This window comes from Haemorhous mexicanus, chromosome 21 (assembly GCF_027477595.1).
Source record: "Haemorhous mexicanus isolate bHaeMex1 chromosome 21, bHaeMex1.pri, whole genome shotgun sequence".
In the NCBI taxonomy this organism is placed as follows: Eukaryota; Metazoa; Chordata; class Aves; order Passeriformes; family Fringillidae; genus Haemorhous; species Haemorhous mexicanus.
The window spans coordinates 3,439,217-3,464,539 of NC_082361.1; the positions used below are offsets into that span (position 1 = coordinate 3,439,217).

The window sequence follows — 25,323 nt, forward strand, 5'->3', positions numbered from 1 at the left end:
TCATTGGAAAAGATGACTCTCTGTTGTAATAAGAGCATTTATCCCCTTGTGTTCAACACCCTTCTGCCTGACACTGGAGTGATCTGAGTCATGCAATCTCCCCTTGCAGTGGGAATCTGTGGTTTGATAGTGGAACAGGCACAGGTAAAAATCAGAAGCTTGCAGGAAATACCTGTGGCAAAGATCAGAAAAACTGGTGTTCCCAGCAGTCCCTGATTCCTGCTAAATACTGTTGGGTACAGTCACACAAGGCACTGAGTGTGATCCATCCTCCCAAAACTCATCTGTCCCACAAAGTATCTCCTTTTCTGCTTCCATCCCCTCTTGGTTTCAAAACACTCAACACTCCATGAGCAGAGACAAAAAGTGCCAGTGCTTAACAGCCCTAAAAACCACTCTGGTTTTGCACAAATAACATTTTTCTACTTGAAGCCTGTGCACAAAGCTTCTGAGAAAGATGTAGGTACCACTGGGCATTACAAGTTAAAAGTACTGTAACAGCCAGGAATAAATACATGGCAGGTGTTCATTACCAAGGCACTAATTGGGTAACTGGAGGTACAGCATAAAAGACCACAGAGGGCAATTGAGAAGCTTTGGGTGAATCTAGGATGCTCCTCTGAGCTTGGGGAGCAGGAGGAAATAAAGAGCTGCTGCTGTAGGTTTCTATTTTATGGAAAAGCTGGTGTTAAGGTGTCTCAGAAGAGGCAGCCTGTTACATCTTGTGCATGAAGCTGTGTGACAAAATCAGTTCAGAATTTAATTTAAAGATTACAACTCTTCCTCGGTTGAAGTGCTTTTACTTTGGCTTTGGTAACTTGAGCTTAAATTGTTCTGATTTGATTTCACTGTACCTCCTAAGGGGCTTATTCAAACTGAGTCAGCCTGTGCCTGTTTGGCTAAACCATTATCTAAACTCACTGCCTTGCATAAAGAAGGCTTTAGGGATCCCAAAATATGTTTGCTTTCCTAATCCCTTGGAGGATGCAGCAGGGTTCTTCAAGCACACAAGTCTGCAGACCTACAGGTAGGTGTGTGAGTGACTGCTGTGTTCCAGGTTGAAAGCTGATAGTGGTGAAATCTCTGGGGACAGTTTCCCACGTGAATTGTTTTGCCTGCTCAGCCTGCTGCATAATGAACATGACAATTTGGGATGAAACTCTCTTACACCCACCCTGGGTGAGATAAGGCAGATAAGGTGTAATTGGAGACTCCTTTTGGGTTGCAGTTTTGATGCACCCTTCATCATTGTGCTCCTGACAGTGGATTTGCAGTGAGGATCAAACTCCAATGCTGAACTTGTGCCCATTCACTGTGAGGTGAGTGCCCTGCTAGCTTAGAGAGTTTAATGCTCTCACAGAGTTTCTGCTCTCTGGCTTCTCTTGTCTCTGCCTTTCTGCCTGCACTCCCCAATTTCTCTCTGCTCTGCTGTTGTGCTGTGTCTGTTGCTGGGGTTGCTGAACACTTTGCATTAGGAGACCCCTGTTCAGTTCCTTGTGGCTCTGCCAAGTCTCACATTGCAGCCAACACTTCTTTTGTTGCAGGAGTTTGTCTTAAACTAAAATATAAATACTTTTAAAACCCAAGCTTTCAGATTATGATTTAGTTGAAAAGAAGTCTTTAGAGTGCATGGAGTCCATTTTTCCAAGTGTTCATAATGAATACTTAGCCCATTTCTCCCTGCCCCCTCCCTTGGAAAGCTTCAGCTGCCAACTTTTCCCAGCCCCCATGCCTAGAGCTGCAGCAGTTTTCATTTAGGGGCTCTTTGGTCATGCTCATGATTTGGTGTTTGTGTATGTTATGGCATTCAGGAATTCCTACTCTGGATATCCATGTGGGATTAGGGACATCCTGGAGCAGGACAGTGCAGTTAAAAGAACTGCCCTGGCTCCCTTCAGCTCTCCAATGCTTTGATACACTTGTGATCTTTTAGATTGCCTTCAAAATGGGCTTAGAGCAGAACAATGGTAAAAAGTGCTCAAAGTCCTTCCCCCTACTTCCAGGTATCTGGACTTCAGGACACTTGTGGGCAGGGCGGAGTTCAGGTGGTGTTCCAAAGGGATTTCCTCTCTTTTTGGCAATCAGGTTTGTGAACACCAGCTCGTGAACTGTGGTGGTTCTCCTTAAGCAGACCCAGAATGTAATTTTTTCTTACTGCTTGCATGCTTTTGCTTTATGCTCCTGCAGAGACCATGTGCTCTGGGTGGGGAGGTGACTTTGGGGTACCTGGTGGTCAAATCAAAAGGGTCAGCTGGCAGGAAGGAAGCCCAAGTCTCACACACTGACCCAGAGTGGGGTTTGAGTGTTGATGCAGACACACCAAATACTGCCTTAGTAAATGTATCCAAGAGTGGTAGAGTTGTGAGCAAGTTTCTGGTTCCTGAATTTGCACAAGCCTTGAAGTTGAGTGCCAAAAAGCCCCTTTTTGGGGAAGTTTGGCTAAGGCATGTGCACAATATTGGTTCCATCCTGAGGCAGCTGCAAGCCTGGCTAAATGGAATTCTCTTAAGCCTCTAGAATCTTTCTGATTATATCATACCTCTGGAGAAATTTCACTCCCATTGGTTGTGTTTTTTCTAAAGCTAATCTTCTGGAAATAAGGTCTTTTAGTAAAACTGCCTTCACCTTATGGTTACAATAAACTGACTTATTAATTGGCATCAGCATGTGGCTGTCTGAACCAGCAGCGTGGCAGCCTCTGCTGGCACACGTGTCCACAGAGAAATCCCCTCACTCTGCCTTATTCCATATTGGCACTCAAATGTTCCCCTCATTTATTTTCCAATAGCTCTATTATATTTTTTTTCTGCAGCAATTCAATCATATTTTGGCTTATAACATTTTTTTTTGTTTTAACTTCTGTTTGCAGTTGTGGATTTGCTTTAGGACATGGGCTGTGTGTGTGTTTGTTACTTGGAAGTGTTTTTAACAGCGCTGATGTTTGTTGATGCTTTTATGGTGGTGTGCTGGTGAAATTCACATTGTTTTTATTGTATACGTTAGATTAATTTCTGTTGTTTTCAGCAGTTGACAATGTTATGAAATGCACCAACCAGTGCAAACTACATCGGGCTGTGGGTTTTCTTGATGGATTTTTTTTGGCCGCTCGCTACTCCAGCGTGCATCGGCGGCGGGCTATTTTTATTGCAGCTCGTATTAGTTGTTGCGTAATACCTGCGAGAGCGCATTACCCAATGCAAACCGCGATTTAAAAAAAAAAAATACAAACAAAACAACACAACAAAAAAAAAAAGGGGGCGAGAGCAGTTGTGATTTCCAGCTCGGCCTCCCGCAGCACGCGTGGGTCCCACGCGCGTTTCCAGGCGCACTTTTCAGGCTCTGCTCGTACCTCGGGAGGCGCGACGCGGGCGGCCGGGGGAAGCCGGGATTTTCCCCGGCCATGTCTGCCCGGGGGACACCCGCCCGCCGCCACCTCCTCGCGGCTCCGTGTCGCGGGTTCCCTTCGCCGAGCCCCGCCAGGCGCTTCCCCCGCCGGGGACATCGCGTTGGGCGGCTCCGCCGCCCGCTGACCGGGGCATCACCCCTGCCGTTCCCGTCCCCTGCCCGCCGCTCCGGGGAGGGCGCGGGGGGCCGGGGGGGACCCGCCGGCTTCTGGGACTTGTAGTGCGGGCTGCAGCCGCCGCCTCTCGCCCGGCCCGGCCCGGGACTACGGTGCCCACATGGCCTTGCGCCCCGGCGCATGAGCGCTCGGGCGCTGTAGCGCATCTATTATACTGCCTTGCCGAGGATAAAAAGAAGAGCAACTGGAGGGACTGTAAGGCAAACGTTGCTGGAGCTGCCGGGGCAAAGTAATCTATTTAATCTTTCCCTTTATTTGTTAGATGCTTGGGTGTGCATTGCTAGCACTGGGCCATGGTTTCTGGAGGGAGGGGGGCCGGGGAAGAAGGGGGAGGAAAGCAAAACCCACTTGGGAAAGGCCAATGCTGAATTTTTTTTTTTTTTTTTTTTTTCCCCTCCTCTCTTCTGCTCCTTCTTGTTGCGAGAGCCCCGCGTCGCTCCCCGCGGCCCCGCAGCCTTTGTGCGCCGCCACAATTGTAACAAAGCGCGGCGGGGCTGGCTGCAGCCTGGCCATTGATTTCCTCCCGGCCCCGCCGCTCCTGCCCACCCTTTTCTTCTTCTTCTTCTGCCGCTTCTTCTCCATCTTCTGCTCCCCCTCCCCTTCTCGCCGAGCGCCCGAAGACGCCCCGGCCGGCCGCGGCCCCGCCGAGCCCCGCGCCCCAACGCAGGACGGGCTTGCTTTCTTTCTTTCTCTTCTCTTTTTTTTTTTTTTTTTTTTTTTTTTTTTTTTTTTTTTTGGTTTTTCTTCTTCCCCCTCTCTCGCTCGCTTTCCCTCGCTCGCTCTCTCTGCCCGCCATCTTTTGAAGGGGAAAATTAGGGGCGAAGAAAAGGAGGGCTGCAGGCGCTCTTGAAAACAAGGAAAAAAGAGGGGAAAAAAAGAGGGAGGAAAGAGGAGGAGGGGGGAAAAAAAAAAAAAAGAAAATTTAAAAAATAGCGCGGAGGAAGGGGGGGGACTAGGCAGCCTCCAGCCCCCGGTGGCGGCGGTGCGCGGGTCCCGGGCTCCGCGTTTGTGTCGGGCGCGGAGCGGAGCCCGGGGCGGCCCCAGCCCTGGGCCAGCGCCCGCCTGCTCCGGCCATTTCCCCGCTGGCTTGGGAGCTGGAAAAAGGTCTGGGCAGGCAGCGGATGATGGGCTGGAAAGTGCGCGTTTCGCGTGTTGTCCGTGTCCGCATGCATTTATTTGTGTATGTGTGTGTGTGTGTGTACCCAGCTGCTCAGCTCGTGTAAATATCCGGTGTTTACCAAACTTTTGCAAATAAATGGAAACCCAAGGGTTCGCTGCCTAAACTTGATATGCTTTCTAGGTGTAAAAAGAAACGCAGATTGCAGATTTATATATAGAAGTGTCACGCTATAAATAATGCTACCGATAATAAAATGTAAAACTTCAAAACTCAGCCGTCCTTCTCCTCCGTTTATACTTCTTGTTTGGGTTTGGCACCTCCCTGGGCGCTGGGGATAGAGCATTATTTGTAGCCTGCTTGGTTTCACTTTCAAACAAAGCTGTAGTGTTCAGGTCGCGGGTCTGTGCGCGTCTTTACGTGGTTGGGTCTCGCAGGGTGTTAATTCCGAACGTGTTTTCTCCACAATTGACTTTTGACAACGTGGAGAATGTATTCTGTCAGGTTCAGGATAAATGTTCTGTGACAGTCCCAGTGTGTGGATGTTCCTTTCTGTTGATTTCTTCAGGAGCCAAAAGTTACTAAAATAAACTTGTTTGGATGAGCAAATGTGATGCCTTCACTAATATTTCAAACTTTTATATGTAGGTCTTGGGGTTTGGTTTTTTTATTTTTTTTGTTACATCTCGAGTTCCCTGACACTGGTAAATAATAGCAGGTTAGGAGCTGACATAATTAGCAAAGCACACCTGCTGTTCCTTCCTGGGAATAGAGCAGCACGTTTTTAATATGCTTATTAATTTTTTTAATGTGTACAGTGTGAGTGTGCTGGGGGGGTGTGTCTCCATGAAACTGGAAGTTTAGTTTAAAGCTGAAACTGTTGTCTTTAATTCAGACAGTGCTAAGCCAAGGTATTAGAGGGGACTTGGTGACTGCCATATGTGCTGCAGGATCTGGGTGACAAGTGCAGAATAAATATGCATCGATCAAAACAAACAAGAAGTCCCCAAAGCAGTTTGGTTGCTTTACAAGCAGAAAAAGCCATGATCTGTACTGCTTACAACTCCCTAACTGCCTGAGTGTTCTGTGAATGCAGGTCCTGCCTCCTGATCTGCAGATCACAGCACTGGCAGACTCCTGGCTGTCTCATTTTTTTAGCACAGAAGTTTGGGGAGTTTTTAATAATACCCTGGGAGGCTCCTGCTGGAACAGAGTAACTCCAGACCTCAAAGCCTTCCTTTTTGGAAAGAAGAAATGCTAAGATTGTGTATTTCTTTCTCTTTAGTCTGCACTGGATAAAAATACTCGTGCTTATTTAGTGTTTTGAGACAATGTTTAATAAAAGGGTTGGGCAGGGGGTAACAGTCTTATACAATCTTCAGCATAAGCTTGATTGCAGTATTGTCTCTTCAGTGCTGAGACAGTAGCTATTGCAGTGAAAGGCTTTTTGGTTGTAGTGACCTATGCATGCAGAGTTTAAATTAAGAAAGAATGCACGTGCAATGTGAAGTGTCTGAGGGGGTGTTTACAAAGCTGACTCTGGAGTGTTTGTTCTGTTATCTTCAAATAAAAACTAAGCCTCTGGAAATAAAACTGGTGTCATATAAGCACCAAAGTGCTTACAAAAACTTTAGTTCTTGTTGTTTAATAAGTATTTGGAGGAAAAGCATGTTAAAGTCTGAGTTCCAGCTCAGTAAGCATGCTGGGCAGCCTTGCCCTTGCACTGTCTGTCTTTAAAGAAGGCTGATTTTTGTTATTAGTCAGTGTCTGCAAATGCAAATGTTTCTATGGGCTTCATAGCTGCTTGTGTCTTTGCACTGCCGTGTATAGTGACACATCACAGTTCTCAATAATCTTGCAAAGGCCTCTTTGCTGAGTTAAGAACTGTGTGTTTGAAACTCACCTCTTAAGATGGAACAAGTCTAATGGGCGTTTTTGGTATCCTCAAGCCTCACTTGCAGGCCAGGGGTGCCTGCCTGACCTGAGGGTCTCTCCCTGTGAGGTTGAAGGCAGTGCACAGGCTGGGCTGGGGCTTCCCAGAGTTTTCCCAGGCACATCTTTTACCTGCTGCATGTTCTGAATGATGCTGTTTAATATTTACCACTTCCCTTGGAGGGGAGGCACTTGTGCAGTGGGGTGTGGGTTTCCAGCCAAGCCCTGCTGCACTCCTAGAATCTCACTCCTCCTCCCAGGAGTAATCTGGGAGCCTGATCTCTCTTGTTGACAGCACAAACAACTTGGGAGTCAAATCCCTCTCCTCGGCAGCAGCTGAGTGATGTACTGAGGTCTCATATTTCAAAGGCTTAATTACTTTTACAAAATATATTACTCTGTCTTCTTTGGTAAGCTATCAGGTGCTTTCAGCACAGGCAGAACTACACTTTGCTAAATAAATGAACAGAGAGTGTTTTGCATCTCAGTGTTGTTGATTGTTTCTCTTTAATCCGGGTTGCTCCTTCTTTGCTAATTTGCAAAATTCATTAATCCTCAGTGGGCTTCCAATCATTACCATGAGCCATATGTTTTGTTTTGTATGTGGTGTTGTGTTTTTTGGATTTGGTTTTATTTCAATTTGCCACATTATTCTTTAGTAGTAGCCCAGAGCCCTGTTGCAAGCAGTGGAGTTGTGGGAGTTGGGAGGGAGCCATTGTGTGCTGTGCTGCTCAGTGAGCTGTCAGGACATTTTGGAAGGGTCTGTGCATCTCCAGCTTTTCATTCCACAGGATCTTATTGCAATATCAGGGTTGTTTTGTCAATCCTTAGTCCTTGTTGGAGGTGAAAAACTTTGTGGCACACTAACTCTTTAACCCACTTGTTGCTACAGCCAGTGTTGGAAGAATGTAAATTCTTCTGGAGAGCAGTGCAGAAATTCTCTGTAATGTGCTGTGTTTTCTAGTAGTCCTTTTCCCTTCTTGATTAGATACTGACTGAAGAAACTACTCCCCTCTAGTTTGGGTTCCTTATGCACCTGGAAAGGCCTTGGTCTCTTTTCAGCAGATGTTGTCATATTTGGAAGGGTTTCAGCAGTGTGGATGACCTGGTCAGAGGAGTTTGCTTTTCTTCTTTCCTGGGAGCAGGGTTTTCTCCTCTCCACTAACATTGCAACAGGTGTAGCAAAAACAATCTGAGGTAAAATTTCTGTGCTTGAGGGACCAATCTGGAAGAAATTTCCCTGTCTGCACTGATCCCATTTATTGTCAAACCCTGAGGTTTGGACTCGGATGTGATTGACACTGGTCTGCTTTGGGAATAATCCTGTTTGCTCCTGCCTTTAAAGAGAGAGAAGCAGGGGCAGGAAAGGATTGCTGTTCCACTCTTGAAGTTTACACTTGGAGAGCTTTCCTGACACAGCTGCACTGACATCCATGAGAGCATGCACTGGCACAGACATACAGGCTGAGATGTTCTTCATTGTGGCTGACTCTCCTGCAGTAACCAAACCCTGCTTGGGTTGAAGAGAATGCACATTTCTCCTGCTGGTACTTTGTCTTTTCAACTGCCCAGCTCATCCTTGTGTAACATCACAGAGGGTGCCTGGTTGGGGATCTCCCTTTCTCAAAACCCTTCGATATGGCCATGCTGAGATAAATCTATTTTCTAAAACTGCCCTGGTCCATTGGTTTGGCTATAAGCAAGTGCAGAGTTTGCAGTCCAGAGCTTTTTGCTGGGAGGGGCTGTAGGATGTAGCTGCCTTTTTGCTTACCAAGGCTGGTTTAGGAACTGTGGTGTGCTGTGAGCTGTAGTGAAAGTGGTAAACGGAGCATGTGTGTAAGAATTGTCTGAGTTTAGTGGAGAATGCTGCTCCTTCCTGGAAAGCATTGCTTTTTGCTGTTCCTTCTTGGAAAGCATTGCTTTTTGCTGTTCCTTCCTGGAAAGCATTACTTTTTACAGCTTTTCTGTTGCTGCTACAGTCGTGCTCAGGGTCTGTGAAATAATGTTGAAGTGCAGTACTTCAGTGAAGAGAGAGGGAATGTTCCTCTGAGTTTCCCCTGGAGCTTGCCTGAGTGAGTGGGAGTATTATGGATCAGCCAGTGTGCTGAAAGTGTATTCCTTTCCTGGGCAGGAAAGCCACATGGCAATCAACTGGGATACTTGTGTCCACACTGTCATGGTCATATTTCCTTGGACTTGAGCTTCATCCATATGCAGGAGCTCTGAGCAGCTTAGGGCTTGTGTGCTCTAAGCCGTGGGTGCTCTCAGCAGGAGCTGTGCTGGGGAGGCTGTGTCCTTCTGTCCATCTGCCCTCAGCATTGTTCCTTGGGGGTCTGAGGCAGTTGGGAGCACCTTCCCCCATTTTCCTGAATCAGCAGCCTCTGCTCCCTGCATAGGGAGGGGTAATAGACTTTAAGATCCAAATTTTTCCTTTTTTTTTTTTGCAGACTGTTTGGGGGTTTCATTCAAGCTCAGAAACTGCTTTGATGCTCTCTGAGGGAGCGACAGCAGCTTAACTACCACAGTTTGTTCACACCTCAGCTGACCTGGAACTTCCTTGCATAGCTGAGCAAGTTTATGGATCTACCCAACCTTAGCAAAATCACTTTTCATCGGAAGTAGTAGACCCCATAGAGCCTTTTGTACTTGTGTGGCTGTGTTTGCTTTAAGTTAACACACGGAGTTATTCTGGGACAATGTGCTTGTTCAAACACAGGGCACTTCAATTGCTTTGGAAACAGATAAAGCCAGGCTGGTGGGAGTGTGCACAGGGGATGAGTGGTGGTCTTAAATGGGAGGGTGACTGCTGTAACAAGTGGCTGCTCTGCCTGCAGAGCTGCAGTAATTCCCTTGGTGTGTGGGGGCTCTTCCCCTGCCCCATCAGCAGCTCTAACGTTACTGTGGCTCAGCTAACCAGCAGTATATTTATGTCATGGTAATTCAATCCCTTTCATTTCATCCTTCATCCCCTTAAACTGACTTGATTGTCGTGTATTGATTTTAGGTGGACTTTGCATGGGAAAGGTGCAGTGCTGTAGTTGTAAACCCAGAGCATAATTTAAACCAGTGGCAGCTCATCCATTTTTACTACACTTGTAATGCTTTTTGTCCTGAAAGGAATCTGTTCTGTTTCAAAATAGTAACTTTAATCATTTAAATACATAAAAACAGATTTAAAAGTTAAGTAGGAGAAAGTGTCAGAGCACAAGAAGTGTACAGGGGAGGTTGTTGATGAAGATATTTTCTCTAATGAATCACTTTGGTTCTGCTCTGTACAGTGATATGCTTCAAACAATTTAACAGATGGATCTGGGTCTCTTTATTAGAAGTCTGTCGATGTTTGCATGGAGCTGCCCCTAAGGAGAACATCTGTAGCACTTGTAAATCATATTAATAAAGCTGATATATGGCCTTGCAGAACTGATGGTGTAAGGGAGAACTGCAGTGTAGGTTCTTAGCTCCACAAAGCAGGAAACAACCTTTTCAATAGCTAATTCAGAGGAATTAAGTGCTATTTGCAAGGGCTCTGTATTTTATACTTTGCTCAGCATACTTTTTGTACTTAGTTTTGTAAAGAAGAGGTGATCTTCCTGTTTCTGTAGCCCCTTAAACTCAGCTGGAAGTGGAATTTGACTGTATCTAACCCCCCCCCCCCCCAACAGGTGCCACTAAAGGCCTTTTGGGTGTTGTGGTTTATCTTTTAGAAATGTTTTTAAAGAGTGCTGCATTGTGGGCAAAGGGATAAAGCAGATGGCAGTTTTAGCTTTGCTCTTTCTTCCAATCACAAGGAGTGTTGTACTTAGTCAAGAAGTTGTTTCCAGAAAGCCCAGTGATGGTATGTAAACACCCTGTAAATACAAGTTCCTTTGTGCTCTTGGTTCTTTTTTTTCCCCTTCCTTTAAAATTAATGCAACCATAACACTGAGAAGGGGTTAATCTATAAATGCGTGGGGAAAGGCTAATGACTTTAATTGCAGATGGCAGTGGAAATATTGATATCTCCATTTTCCAAGTGGGGGATAACCAGCCTGCAGCCTGGGGTGTCAGACCTGTCAGCAGGCTGGCTTGTAGCAGGAGTTTTTATAATTCTGTGCAGGTACAGCAGATGCTCAGAGATGCTCTGCCCAGCAGGGAAGTAGTTGAGCTCTTGTGGCTTTTTCTTTTCCTTTTTTTAGACTTTTCTTCAAAAAGCTTTCTGTCCAATAATCCCTCTTTTTGGAAATCAAAGTGCAGAGAAAGAAACAATCATGACAAAACCTGTTGTGGAAAGGCTGTGTGTCCTTTATTCACTGTATGCTGAATCAAACAGAGTGAGTTTGAGGCTTTTCCTTATGCTCTAAAAGTACACAGAGCACAATATGCTGATTAAAAAGAGGAAGAGCTGACTTTTTCAGGACTCAAATGTTTAACTGCATGCATCTCATCCTTTAAAAAGCAGAAAACGAGAGTGAGGATGTAAAATAATCCCATTAGGAGTTCTGGACCCTGTATGGGTGTTGCCACGTTCTGCTTTACTGGCTGTACCTAAATGCTGCTGCTGTGCACGCATCAGCTGAAACTTGAGACAGGGCCACAGTGTGTGGGGTTTTTTTGTTCTCATTTCAGTTAGTTTGGTTGTTTTTTTAATAATTTATCTGAAATACAGTGCGTTGACCTGAAATTGGCAGAATGGTTTGCTGGAGTCACAGGATGAATGGTCAGGAGTGTCACTATTGGAGAAGGGAGGCTGTAAAGGAATAGGGGAAATATGGGAAATCAGATAAGGAGGCAGAGCCTTGAAAGGAGATGGGTTATGATGCTTTAGCCTGTAGTTCAGAAAAGTAGTCTGGGTGTGATCCAGCATTTAACAGCAGCCTGTGGTCAATCATATTTTTAAACTGCATGAAACAGGGAGCTTTCACTTCTGTCTCTTCACTCTATTCATCCCTCCTTTCTCTATGTTTTGTTTTCTCCCATAGAGTGTGGGATAGCTGCCTGTTTTGTCTTGCAGTTTATCTGCTTGGTAGTATTTATATCTGTTTCTATCCACCAATTTTGTTTCCTGAAGGAATATAAGCAGAAGCAGCCCCAGGCTGACTTCTGCTGGAGCCACTGAGTATCAGGTTAAGACTATTCAGCATTATCATCCAGTTCTGAAATGAATAACAGCCTCAGCCTGCTGCTTGTCACTGGGGTGGTGTGTCCAGGATGGACCTGTTGCTCCTGCACTTTTAGCTGACTGCTTTCTTCTTAACAGTTCTCAGCAAGTGAGATTTTTCTTTTGCTCCATGTGCATTTTCTGATGGCTGGGCAAGCAGGAATTCAGAGATTCCCTGCCACTGAAATCTGTTACAAGCAAGTTCAAGCTTAAGGAGCATCAGCTTGTCACACAGTTTGTTTCCCACTTTCAGAGCAGTTGGTGATGCTGATGTGAAGGATGCTTAGAAAGGGTGACTGTGGTTCAAACCCAGGTGAGGAAATGGATTTGTAGTTCTGGTTGTCCTTGAAGTGTGGATTTGAATGCAAAACCAGAGGTGAGTAGAAGTGGAAATATGGATTTTGTCCCTGTGTGAAAGTGATAGTAATTCCAGAAACAGAGAGAGGTGGAATAACAAAGAAGGCATCCAGCAGACAGCATTTGTGCCAGTTCTGAATTTGCAGAATTGGCCAGCCTGCAGGAGTTGTGACTGAGTCTGTGGAGTCTTTTGCTGTGCCCATCAGCAAGCCTTGAATTTGGGGTCACCAGAAGTTTTCCACTCCTTGGCCAATTTTCATGTAAACATGGAGATATCTCTTCTTGATTAGGTTACAATTTCTTTTTGTGCTGTTTTAGGAATTGCTGTGGCAGAGAGCAGGATCTCCATGCTCCTGCACCCCTTGCCCTTGTGCAGTGGGATTTCTTTGCTGGGATCCTGTTCTTCTGCAGGGCTGGGTGGCACTGACACCCTCAGCTCTCCCAGCTGTTGTGACTGAGGCTGTGGCAGCACCCACACATCTGAGCAGCCTGACAGGAGTCTCCAGCCCCAGATGTGCAGCACTGAACCTCCCTTGTCATTTTACCTCTCTCTAACAGCTGGAAAAAGAATTGACTCAAGTAGAGAAACCACAAAGTGTGCAGAGCTTAAGTTTGTTCCTGCCTGTGCTTAAATCTTCCTTAGAAAGAAGTTTATCTTGATTGACCAATTAGTTGTATCTTGCAGGTGATAAGTCTGCAAAACCCTCTGTGGTGAGGTGCTGAGCCACAGAGTCCTTGCAGCTGAGTGAGAGGGGAAAGCTGCTGAGCACTTTGCAGGATCAGGCTTGAAGTGGTTCCTGAATCCCAGAGGACTGGGCTGCTGGCTGTGTTGTGGTTTGCAGTGCACTTCCAGTGTGCCCTCAGCCACATTCCTGCCTCCCTGAGCTCTCCTGCCCCTCATCCTGCTCCTGACACGTTGAGAGCATGGATGGTATGTGGCCATGTGCCAGCACCTTCCCAGTGCTTCCTTTCTGCCTGATGTCCCAGGCTGCAGTGCTGCTGCTGCACAGGGGCTTTTGGGGGGCTGCAGTCACCCCTACAGGTGTTAGGAGGTGCCAAATAAGTGTGCAGTGCACTGGATAGGAGAGAAAATCTGCTCTGAGCAGGATCTTTCCCCTGTAAATTTTGGCTGTCTGGTTTCTCCCTGGCTCTGCCCCCATTAGGTGCTGTGGGTTCAGCCCTGTGGGTCACACAAGGTAATTCCATTGCATCTCCACCTTTGCCTTAGGGGAAAAATGGCACGAGCAGAGTCTGCCCAGACATGTGGTTATCCCAAACACTTCACTTGCTATGCCAAATCTCTTATGTAAAAGCCCAACAGTTTTTTTTCCATTGCCATAAAGGTGTAATTTGTGCATCTTGTGAGAGGCACAACCACCAGCATTTTCCTGTTAAGCACCTACCCATTCCCATCCTGCTGACTTGGATGTGCAAGCCACCAGCTACTCCAAGTACTCTGGAACCTGTTCACAGATCTTATTTATTACAGCTAAGCATTTGTTAAGTTTTTCATGATAGGCAACCCAGTTAATTTGCTGAAATACCTCCTGGCTGATTTTTTACAAGTGCAGTTGAGCTCATCTGAGTCCAGACCTTACTGCAGTCAGGTCTCAAAGGTGGCTGAGCTCCTTCAGTCAGGAATCCAGCACAGGGTAAGCTGTGTAACCACTCACTTTTCCTTCCTCCTGTAGCCTTTTTAACAAAACCCTGTAACTCAGGAGCTTGCACAAACCCAACATAGTCTGAGTTGAAATTTGCCTCTGTGTTTTCCACAAAAAGCAGGGCAGGAAGAGATGTCCGGAGGTCATTCTGCCCTCCCCAATGCAAAGGAAGGTCAACCATGCCTAATTCATTACTGACATTGGTCACTTAAAACTGTTCTCAAAGCCAAATTCAAAGCTATGAAAATGAACTTGGTTTAGTGTTAAACATCACTCCCTGCACTTGAAACTGCTGCATTTAGAAATCAGTTGAGCCCCATTTGATTTGTGTGTGACATGCATTTAAATTCCTGCTCAGACTTGATCAGAAGGTGCTTCCTGTGGCATTAGTGACTTGGGGGAGAGAAATACTCAAATTATCAGAAAGTCCATCACTTTATTGGAGGTGCCTAACAGTGTTTATAAGTCTCCATTGCTTTTTTTGGCTGCCCCTGGGTTTGAAGGCATCTCGTCAGAGATCTTACAGCAGTGTGATTTGCAGGGAGCACTGAGCAGGCATCAAAACTGAAGACCCCTGAACTTACCAGTTACTCCTGGCTGATTCCTACCTACTGGCTAGGAGCCCACAGGCTCCTTACTGAGGAAACACCTGCTCTTATAATAGCCAAGGAGAGACCAAGGGTAGGAAAGCCATCTGCATAATCTAATGAGCATTAAACCAACCAAGTCAAAAGCCAAGGAACTGACTTAATCTGCTGTGATCTTTTCCCCTCCCTCATGCAGAGGTGAGCTCAGGACACAGTTGCATCTCCCAGTCTCAGGATGTTATTAGGGCGGTGCTCAAAATAATATGCATGAAAAGCAAATCTGTGAAGTGTGGAATTAATGATTTGAGAGACAGCAAGGAAGGCTGAAAGGACTTTCAGAGTGCTGCAGTGTGCCATAGGGGCACTGCAAGCCAAATTCCCAGTTCCTGCAGTGAGGCAAAGTGTAAATCCCAGTGTCTTGAGGGGGTGGCGTGTTGTGTGTAGTGTGCCTGTCTGCCAGGGCAGGGTTGGCTGATAAAGCAACTTGTCTCTCCTCAAGTCTTGCTCTCAAATTGCACATCCCTTGTGTTTGAAGACACCATCCCTGCTGACATGTTAGTAGGTACTGAAAGCTGCCTAAAGTTCAGTTCCTCTGTGGGGCTGGGAAGGGAAGGCAAAGGAGGAGGAAAAGGAGGCGTCCACAAGTTTTGTTTCCTTCTGAGGAGACTGATGTAGCCCTTAATTTCTACAGCCATAGAATGAAATGGGTACAACCCTCATTAATAACCTTACCTGACTTTGTATTGAGGTTCAGTAGTGCTAAACCTCTCCTGCAGAGAAAGTCTGGGCAAGATGACCAAGGCTGGGCTTCCAACTGTTTGGAAAAAAGAGACTGAGAATCTGCTTTGGAGGCTGCAAGGAGCCAATGTGGGGGAGCAATGCTTGGAGCAGCAGCTTGGAGGACACTGCTCTGATTGCCCTGCTGGCAAATTTTGGGTCTGGCTGCTGACTGGGGGGCTGTGGGCAAGTCACCTCACCGTGGTGTAAAGTGTGAGTTGTGAGCAGCAGCCCTTTGAGGAAGAAACAGGGTCTTTGTGTGTGCAGAGTGTGAACTGCTAAGGGACCTTGGTCTCTGCCCAGCCTCTGTGTGCTACTGTAATGTAAATAAAAATGTGCAGATAACAACGAGGTCAAGGAACATCTCTCAAACTCCATAATTTTCCCTGACGGGAAGATTTATGTGGCTGTTTCTTTGCCGAGCTGGAATTCTGCCAGATTTTGATCAATGTCCAAGTAACCAGGCAGAAATACTATACCAAAGGGGGGAAAACCAAGGAGTTGTTGGACTGCCAGGCTGCCATAAAGCTTGCTGTAAGTTTTCAATCCAAGCAAACCCCATCGGGTCCTGCACGGGAGCAAAGCATCCGTTAAATGCTGGGCACTGCCAAAGGAAGTGGCAGAGCTGTTGGCTGGAGCAGCAGGAGAGCTGGCACACTGCACACTTCATGGGGCTTCAGAGCTGCTTTTAAAATAGTCCCCACCACTGCAGACAGGAAAATGTTATCCTGCTAGTGCAGGGAATTATTTACATGTTTTCTCCATGCCAGCTGTCTCTCTGCTGACTGACCCTGTGTGAGGGACTCGGTGGAAGAAAAGGGTTTTTTTAAAGAAAAAATCCATCCAACCTAGCTGGGTTTTTGATGCCTGGTTTGCCACACTGAGGTTGCAACTTAGCAGAAAAAGACTTAAACTCCAGGACTTAAAAACCTCCTTTCTTTGAGGTTTTGGGTTTTGCTTTTAATTACTGTCTCAAATTGAATAAGAAGGAGAAGCAGTGTTCACTCTTTCTGTATGACAGCACTTTAAGGAGGGTGTATTTTAAACTTGTAATATCAAAACCACTTGTGCAGACAGAGAAATCAAGAATAACTCCTGCTACTTGAACATCATAGGCCTGAGGAGCAGGATAAGTAGTGATTTTAAAATTAAAATTTAGGAAGATATTACTGCAGGGCTAAAAGAAGTCTCACCTTGGCCCCTCACTGGAAGGTGCACATGGTGTCTGGTTTTGGCAGTCTTCACTCCAGGCTTGTACAGTTCCTTGTACAGTGATGTCCTGAGTCACTGTCCCTAATAGTTGAAATAGTTATTGATGCCAGTGCAGTTTCAGAGGATGCTGGAGTGTTTAGACAAGAGCTGTGTAGTTCAATTCTGCCTATAATTACGGGACAGTTTGTAGAAGCTTGCTTAATTTTTCTCTGTGGGTCTACTGAAGTTTCCTCTTGGGTGATTTGTGTGGTAATTTGGGATGTCAGATGGTCAGGGCTCTCACTTCCCTCACTTAATAAATGATGTTTCACATGGACTAGATTTCTCAGGCATTAATTTATCTTTAATTCAAAGTCATTGCCTTTTGGACATTTCCAAAGCATTTTTACCCTCATCTTCCAGATTCCTCGTAGTCCTGCTTTTTACATTCATAAAAATGATACCATTTGGAGTTTTTTAAGGTAAAGGAATGGCTATAGAAGCAAATTCTTAGTTTTAAAAATTACAAAGTGATCCAGTATCAAAGCAGCTTCCCCAGTGAAGGGTGAGGCAGCTGCTGGACCAAGGGTTGAAGGTGCAGTGAGGCACATTAAAGCTTTATTTATGGCAGGACAGTGCTTCCAGTGCTGCCAAATAGCCCAGGTTGCTATTTCTGCCTTCTGCAGGATCCAGCAATTCTGTTCCAGTGCTGCTGGGAGGTTTGGAGCCACTTTTGGGTGTAAAATCTGGTGTGTTGGAGCATGGATGGTAAAGAGGGAGCAGGAACTGACCAAGTTGGCTGTCATGGTTCTGCCCCTCCTTGTTTTGGTAATGTTCTTAATTAAAATCCTTTCTGAATTGTGTCACTGATGACTGTTCCATGCTTTTATGTGGACTGTAGAAGCCTTGTTTAAGCTTGAGGATCAAAATGGCCCTGTGGGGAGGCAGTGCCTGTGCCAGAGAGTTTTCTCTGCTGGGTGGGGACAGAAAGGAGCTCCCACTATCTCCATGGCACAGATGAGGAGCTGTGGGGTGAAGATACTGAAAGCCTTGGCTAAGGTCAAGGAGAAAAAGTCTGAGAGAGGTAGGAGCTATGGGTCTGTGGTTTGTTGAATTACAGTTCTGGGATTTAATACAAATTAATTAAAAATCCTTATCAAATTGGAGTTTGAGACTCATATTTAGCCTCAGGTTATTTAAAGGGAAGACTTCAGTTACACTTCATAGTTTCAAACTTGTGACCCAAATGCTCTCTAGCAGTAGGAATTGCTCTCTGTGGGTGTTTTATTTCCCCTCAATCCTTGCACTGGATTCAGTTTGTTAATCAAGAAGACAGCAAACAAAATGTTTCAGTGGTGGTCACCAGGGACCTGTAGCCAGCCTTGCATTCTCTGGGATGATGGATGTTGCTCAGAAACCTGAATCCATGCAGGCAGCTCCCCAGAAGGAGACTGAGTGAAACTTCCTAATTATCCTTTTTTTGTTGTTTTTAATTCTTTGTCTATTTACCCCCCTCGATCTGAAGATTGAATTTTGCAGTATTTCTGCTGCTGCTTTGACTTGATGGAACACTGGGAGAAAATCCTTCCCCAGTTTCATCTAAATCTGAAATCCCAAGTAACATTCTAGTTATGAAATTCCTTGTCCAGAGGATTCCAGCTCCCTTTTTGGCTGCTTGCTGATCACCCTGCCTGCCACCAGCAGCATGAGCACATGAGAAACCAATCCTTTTGGAACTAAGCTGGGCTCCTGATTTATCAAAAAACAGGGACCAGAAGCCTGATTCTGGAGCTATACCTAAATCCATGGCAGAAGAGAGTCCTACTGGCATTTTTCTCCATCCTTGGAATGTAGTGGGTGTTGAACAAATGGTGGCAGCATCAGAACTGGACTTGGCTGTTTCCTGCACGAATAATCACATGTATTCACACAGGGATTTGCTTTAGGTTTTTAGCAGTTCCCTCCCTCTCTGCTGCAGATCTTTTTGTTTGTACACAGCTATTTTGGTAAAATTTCCCCAAGTTAGGTATGTGTTTACTTTTTGCCTTCATCTAATCAGCAGCTCACAGGGTAAGTTGATGTTCTATATTTAGTCCAGATATTCAGTAGAGATGATTAGGGCTGTATTAAAGCAGAGGTTTTTGGGTTTTTCCTAGGATGTCTCCCTGCTTTTTCATTCCTTCTGTCCCTGCTCATGTTTCTCTGTTCAACCAAAAAGTATATGTCAGACTATTTGTATGGCTTTCTAAACATATTTGAAATAATTTGCCTCTAGAAAGTGATTGTGGTCTGTTTGCCATGAGAAGAGTAGCTGCAGCCCTGATGTGAGCTGAAATATCCAATGTTTATGGAAGATGACATAGCAAAGCTGTTTACCATATGCTACACGAGGCACAGTGATTCTGGGCTATTTTTACCTCTGCAGTTTGCAGAGGGAAAACCAGAATACAATAATGCAATTTATGTATTCTCCTCTATTTCAAATGTGTCTTTGAGAGAGAACATGACAGCATTGTCTGAGCCAGGTCATGGGATATCAGTGTAACACCAGTTATTATTTCAGCCTGGATCTCTAAACTTTAATGTAAAACTGGGGTCAAAACCAGTCAGGTGCATGCAGTAAGAGGCATAATAAGACATTTATAAGATTCAAAGTGCAGATCACTTCAAATTGGGCTGGTTTTGGTGACACCTTTTGCTCTCAGCAGTTCACAGCATCTCACTCTGCCCCTTCTTTCATTTCCCTGGACTGAGGTCCTCTGGCAGCTGCTGTCTGCTCTTCATTATGGGATTTCAGACTATCCCTTGCACCAGAGCAGAGCCCTGTGAGCTGACTTGGGGCCAGGCAGCATGGGTCTAGAGACAATGCACTTCAGTTGACATGGAGCTGGAAGCTGTGGATTTAGCAGCTTGCATCAGTGCACTCATGGAGTCTGCATTGCATCCTAACTGTATTCCCTGAGCGGATTCTTAGGCTGCCCCAGGTGTTTTCTTGACATGAAGATGCTCTCTGAGCCAGCTAAAGCAAGAACTAGTCCCATGAAGCTTGTCGTGTCTCTGCAGGCTTTGAATTTGGGAATTGCTGTTCCACTGTCCCTTGGGTCTTGAACTGTTTCCATCTCCAAGATAAACTGTGCCACAGGAACAAAGTCAGTTGAGGGTATAGAGTGTGAGTTTAAATATTGTCCAAAGAAGAAATGTCTCAACCTGCCTGCTTCAAAAATCTGCATTTACACCCTGTCCTCTCTCTCTTTCTAGTTTGCTCTAGGTTGTATGGTTGCACCCTGGAAATGGGATGTCAGTCCCATTCAGGGAGCATAAAGGAAGAAAGAAAATCTCCCCGTTGCTGCCGCAGTGACAGCGAGTGAGAGCCCGAGCAGGAAGATGTCGGCAGTCGCCTCAGCCATCCAGGCTCCTCAGGGCCCCGTGAATCCGCCGCCTCCAGAGGTGACAAATCCCAACAAACCTGGCCGGAAAACCAACCAGCTGCAATATATGCAAAATGTTGTGGTGAAGACCTTGTGGAAGCATCAGTTTGCTTGGCCTTTCTACCAGCCTGTTGATGCAATTAAACTGAATTTGCCGGTACGTTTCTGTCGTCTTTTGTGGTGGTCAGGTCAGTTTTGGGGTTGCTTGGAGGGGAAATATCAGTGCCTGGGATTGCTTGGAGGGGAAATATCAGTGCTTGGGATTGCTTGGAGGGGAAATATCAGTGCCTGGGATTGCTTGGAGGGGAAATATCAGTGCTTGGGATTGCTTAGAGGGGAAATATCAGTGCCTGGGATTGCTTGGAGGGGAAATATCAGTGCCTGGGATTGCTTGGAGGGGAAATATCAGTGCCTGGGATTGCTTAGAGGGGAAATATCAGTGCCTGGGATTGCTTGGAGGGGAAATATCAGTGCCTGGGATTGCTTGGAGGGGAAATATCAGTGCCTGGGATTGCTTGGAGGGGAAATATCAGTGCCTGATGGGCTCAGCCAGTGACTTCATGTGCAGCAGGAGAGGCTTTCGTGCTTTAATCCAGAACCAGAAAATGACACTACACAGCCCTGCAGCATCCCCTAATCACAGCCTCTGCAGGTGCTCCGGACCAGCCCAGGGAGAAACTGGGTTAACAGGTGGAAATCTTTTAAAGGCCAAAATGCTCTTAAAATTAGAGACTGAAACTTTGAGCACAGTTTTAACCAGCCCTGATAAACTTCTCTGAGTGCCAGAGGCAGCCTTTTAAAAAGGGAGGTAGAAATGCTGATTCCCAGACTGGAGGTTGTATGTTTTGGAGTCAGGTTCAAAATAATGGTAAGACTAAAAAAGATACAAATTAGAAAATAAATGAATATATATTTACATTTACGATTTCCACAAAATTTGAGGGGGTGTTTTTTAGGAAGGGGGATGAGAAGAAAGCAGGGGTTAGAGGGAGATGTGAACAAAACTGAATCAGAAGATGTAACATCCTCCCTGGTTTTCCAACAGGATTATCACAAAATAATAAAAAACCCCATGGACATGGGGACGATCAAGAAGCGCCTGGAGCACAACTATTACTGGAGTGCCAGTGAATGTATGCAGGATTTCAACACCATGTTTACAAACTGTTACATTTATAACAAGGTAAAAAATCCCAGAAAAGCCTTTAGAAAACACCCACCTACCCCTGTTACTGTGCAGGTTTTGAGCAGGGCCGGCTCTGGGCCCTCCTTGCAAGGATTTGAAATGCCACTAATTGCAACCACGTTACTTGAAATGCACAAAGCTGTCTTTGTGCTGCCTCTTTCTTCCCCCAGACTAGTTACAATGGCAAATATGCCTTTTAATTATAGGTAGATTTCTGTTTTGGGGTTATGCAGCAAGTTTTTACTCCTTTTTTTGTCAGTTAGGAGTTTTCTGGGATGAGCTGCACTTAATGTAGTGCTCTGCAGGTGTTTTGAGGTGCTTTAATGCTGTGTGTTAGACTGTCTGGCACTAAATAGTACCTGTTAGCAGCAGAAAGGAGTTCAGGAATCATAACTCTGTTCTTTGACTCTGTCTCCATAAGTATGTTCACACTTACACACATTTAAAGTGCTTATTATTATTATTTTGGGTTTGGCTTGCTTGCTGTTTTGTTAGGTTGTTAAAATTCTTTGTGTTCTGTTTTCTCCAGTCATTTGTCATCATAGACCCGGACTGGAGAACAGCTGAAACAAACAAATTAATTAGTTTGAGCCACAGAATGTGTGTTTAGCCTCTTCCCTTGGACCTGCTGGCAAGCAGGGAAGGACAGCTCATCCGTTCCAGTTTGCTGCTTCCACACTGCTGCACTGGATACTGGTTTATCAGGCTCCTTCTGAACTCCTGATAATTCTCTGCATGCAGCACACTTAGGGGCTGTAATTATTGCATGCTAGAGCAGAATAGAAGAGCAGGAGAGTGGCAAGAGGAGGGAGAAGAGCTAATCTGTTTATTGTCAGCATTTGAATACCATAATTTATTTGAAGGGCCTCAGTGTTTTCTAAGCCTGGTCTTCAAGCTCCCTGCTTCAGATATGTGAATGATACAACAAAGGCTCATATTCTTCTTTGTGCAGCCCACAGATGACATTGTCCTCATGGCCCAAGCCCTGGAGAAGATATTTCTGCAGAAGGTTGCCCAGATGCCTCAGGAGGAGGTGGAATTGCTGCCCCCAGTTCCTAAAGGCAAAGGTCGCAAGCCCTCCGCAGGCACACAGAGCGCAGGTAGGGATCCATGCAGGGAGTGTTGGGAGCTGTTCCCAAGGCCTGAGCCACCTCCTGAGCTGCTGGACTCTGCAGATGGTGAAGAGGCTGGGAAGGGAGAGCGTGGTCCCACAGTTAAAGCAGTGGGGAGGAAGGTGTGAGGTGTCTGGGAGATGCTCACTCAGGGTTTTAGGGCTCGTCTGTCTCAAGGCCACCCTGCATTTGTCACACCAGTCTTGCCATCTGTGGTTTGCCCATCCAGGCAGCATTTCAGGGAGGGAAGGCAGTGCTGTTGCTTCTCTATGCAAAAAAAAAAAAACCCCAGGATGGTCAGAAATGCCAGTCTGCTGCCAGTGCCAGAGCATGGCATGGAGAGTCTTTACAGATTTGGGTTTGCACAGCTCACCCTGGGTCCTGGCAGAAATCTGGCAGAGCAGAGACTTGGATTTAAATTCTGCTAATTCCCTAAACCCTGTATATTTTCCTTTTGCACACATGGTTGCAACATCATAAAATTAAAGGATTTATTAAGCCATTGCAAAAGGCTATGTGCACTATTGCATATCAGTGGAAAGTAAGTTTAGTTCAGCTTACCTAGAATTGATTGTAAATGGATTTAGGACTAAAATGTCCAAGCATGGCAAAACAGTTCATAAAGGACCTTGTGTGGGCTGAGTTAAATGATGAGAGTAATTTTTGTTTCTCTAAACAAGGTCTAATTGTTGCACTGGGAAGCTCAATTGTTCCTCTGTTTTCCCACACTTCAGGTGCTAAATGGAGCTATAAATCTATCCAAGCTCAGAGAAATTAATGATGATGTATCTTTTCAACATCCTTTGATAAAACATAGAAGGAGGATTGCTGCTTTGGTTATAGGTAGTAGGTTTGTCCCCCTTATGTTACACCACTGGGCAGGTTTTTAGCAGTGCAGGTGTAGCATCAGGGACATTGGGAGCATCAGGATGCTTAAGCTCTACTGAGAATCATAAAATATAGAGTTGGAAGGGGGCCCACAGGAATCACTGAGCCCAACTCCTGTCCTGCACAGCCCCAAGAATCCCCCCCTGTGCACCTGTGGCAAATCTGAAGTGCTTTGGACTCCTGTCTGCTCAGGTGGCTCAGGGCAGTGGTTGTTGCCATTTGCATGGTGTGAACACCTCCCACTGTTCCAGCTCCTGCTGTTCTCCTGAGCTCACTGCAGCTCTGGGAGCATCCAAGGGCTGAAAGCTGTCTCACAGCAACACTCCATGTGAAAAGCTGCAATTATTTTGCGTGTGGCTGACCTAAACCCGTGGTACAAGGACTTAGATCAGACATTCCTCACTTTTCTTGTACCCTGGGTGTAACAGCAAATCCCACTGTGTCCTCTGTGCTCTCCTTGGGATCCCTCTGCCAAGCCCAGTTTGCTCCCAGTACTCTCCCAGCTGTGACCACCGGCACCTTTCCCCTCTCGTTTGAAAGGAGCGCAGCAAGCCGTGGCCGTGTCTTCCGTGTCCCCGCCCGCCCCGTTCCAGACCGTCCCTCCAGCCGTGTCTCAGACGCCCGTCATCGCTGCCACCCCCGTGCCAACCATCACCGCCAATGTCCCGCCTGTCGCCGCCCCTGCCGCCGCCGCCCCGCCCCCGCCCGCCGCTCCGATCATGCCCGTGGTGCCTCCCACGCCCCCGGTCGTCAAGGTAAATGCGGGCAGTTCCTCCGCAGGAGAGGGACTGGACTGCCAGTCCTCGCTGCTGGACCCCTGCGGTCCTGCTGTCATCGCTGGGTGTTGGGTTGGAGAGGGTTGAGAACACTTCTGCCACTTTTCACACGGTCCAGCCCAGGTGATGGCACCTGTGCTTGCTCCAGCCCGGTTCCAGCCTCTCCTTTCACAGCCTTCCCCTGTGCTGCTGCTCCTCTTGGAATTCTCCACATTTTACACCAAATAGCCCAAAGCATCTCTTCCCTCTCTTAACTGAGCTCCTGATTTTACTGGGGCTGCTCCTTTCAGGTTTGCAGCCCAAAGCATCTCTTCCCTCTAACTGAGCTCCTGATTTTACTGGGGCTGGATTTTACTGAGGCTGTTCCTTTCAGGTTTGCAGCCCAAAGCATCTCTTCCCTCTCTAACTGAGCTCCTGATTTTACTGGGGCTGCTCTTTTCAGGTTTGCAGCCCAAAGCATCTCTTCCCTCTCTAACTGAGCTCCTGATTTTACTGGGGCTGCTCCTTTCAGGTTTGCAGCCCAAAGCATCTCTTCCCTCTAACTGAGCTCCTGATTTTACTGGGGCTGGATTTTACTGAGGCTGTTCCTTTAAGGTTTGCAGCCCAAAGCATCTCTTCCCACTCTGGCTGAGCTCCTGATTTTATTGGGGCTGTTCCTTTCAGGTGTGCAGCCCAAAGCATCTCTTCCCACTCTGGCTGAGCTCCTGATTTTACTGAGGCTGTTCCTTTAAGGTTTGCAGCCCAAAGCATCTCTTCCCTCTAACTGAGCTCCTGATTTTACTGGGGCTGCTCCTTTAAGGTTTGCAGGCTCCAGCATTAGGAATGTTCCTCTCTGCTTTTCAGCCAGTTCAAGACAAGCCTGTCACTCCAGTTGGAGGAGACTGATGTTGCCTGCAGGTTTTGGGTGCATTAGCTCTGTCTTCCTTACTGAGTAATCTTTTGGGAGTTGTCACTGGTGTTTTGCTATTTATTATGTTAATTTATGGGTAAATGAAGACATTACCTAAATAATTGAAATTTTCTTAGCAAGCTGTGAATTGCTTTAAAAATGATGAAAGCATAGCTCAGAGAAAGCTGGGGATCTTTTTATCTAAACTGTGGAATTAACTGCAACAGTTTTGGTTGTGAAGTTGCTTGGACCAGCAGAGGCATAGAATTGTTTTGTTTTTTAACCCAGTAGTTTGGGAATTGCTAGAGAAATTGTTAGTCAGATCTTGCAAGCTAAGCTGTCCTCCTCAGAAACCTGTCTCACATTTCAGTTTCTGTCCAAATAACTTGCTTCTGAGAATCAATTTCATTTTAAAACTCAAGGATGAGCCCAGAAGTGAGTTTGCCAAATACACACTGCAAAATTAATTCTGCTTGGGATTTACTTAAGATTTCCCTTAGATTTCTCTAAGGAACTTCTTCCTCCCTATCTTCCTCTCCAGAGAAATAAATCCTTGATAGGAGCACGAGAGAGCTGACTGGACAGTCCCAGCTTGAATTTATGTGAGAGGGTTTATTTGCTTAAGGCAAAATCTACCTTAGCACACCCACTAAAAACAGGGGAGTGAGGACTCGTGGGTCTTTGGTGATTAATGTGCTTTGGTTC

At 46.0% G+C, this 25,323-nt stretch overlaps 1 protein-coding gene across 3 annotated transcripts in view; it reads left to right on the forward strand.

Moving 5' to 3' along the window:
• Nucleotides 1–1,302: 1,302 nt before the first annotated feature.
• Nucleotides 1,303–25,323, forward strand: part of BRD3 (bromodomain containing 3) — a 39,247-nt gene continuing 15,226 nt past the window's right edge. Inside the window, exons 1-5 of one of the 3 annotated variants that reach the window (XM_059864886.1) lie at nucleotides 1,303–1,319; nucleotides 19,598–19,924; nucleotides 20,813–20,950; nucleotides 21,906–22,053; nucleotides 23,494–23,708. In XM_059864886.1, the coding sequence (XP_059720869.1) occupies nucleotides 19,724–19,924; nucleotides 20,813–20,950; nucleotides 21,906–22,053; nucleotides 23,494–23,708 (702 nt within the window). In that variant the 5' untranslated portion in view covers nucleotides 1,303–1,319; nucleotides 19,598–19,723. Of the gene's footprint in view, nucleotides 1,320–3,661; nucleotides 3,810–19,597; nucleotides 19,925–20,812; nucleotides 20,951–21,905; nucleotides 22,054–23,493; nucleotides 23,709–25,323 lie in introns of those variants that run through there. The other 2 variants (XM_059864887.1, XM_059864885.1) reach the window with 2 other exon arrangements.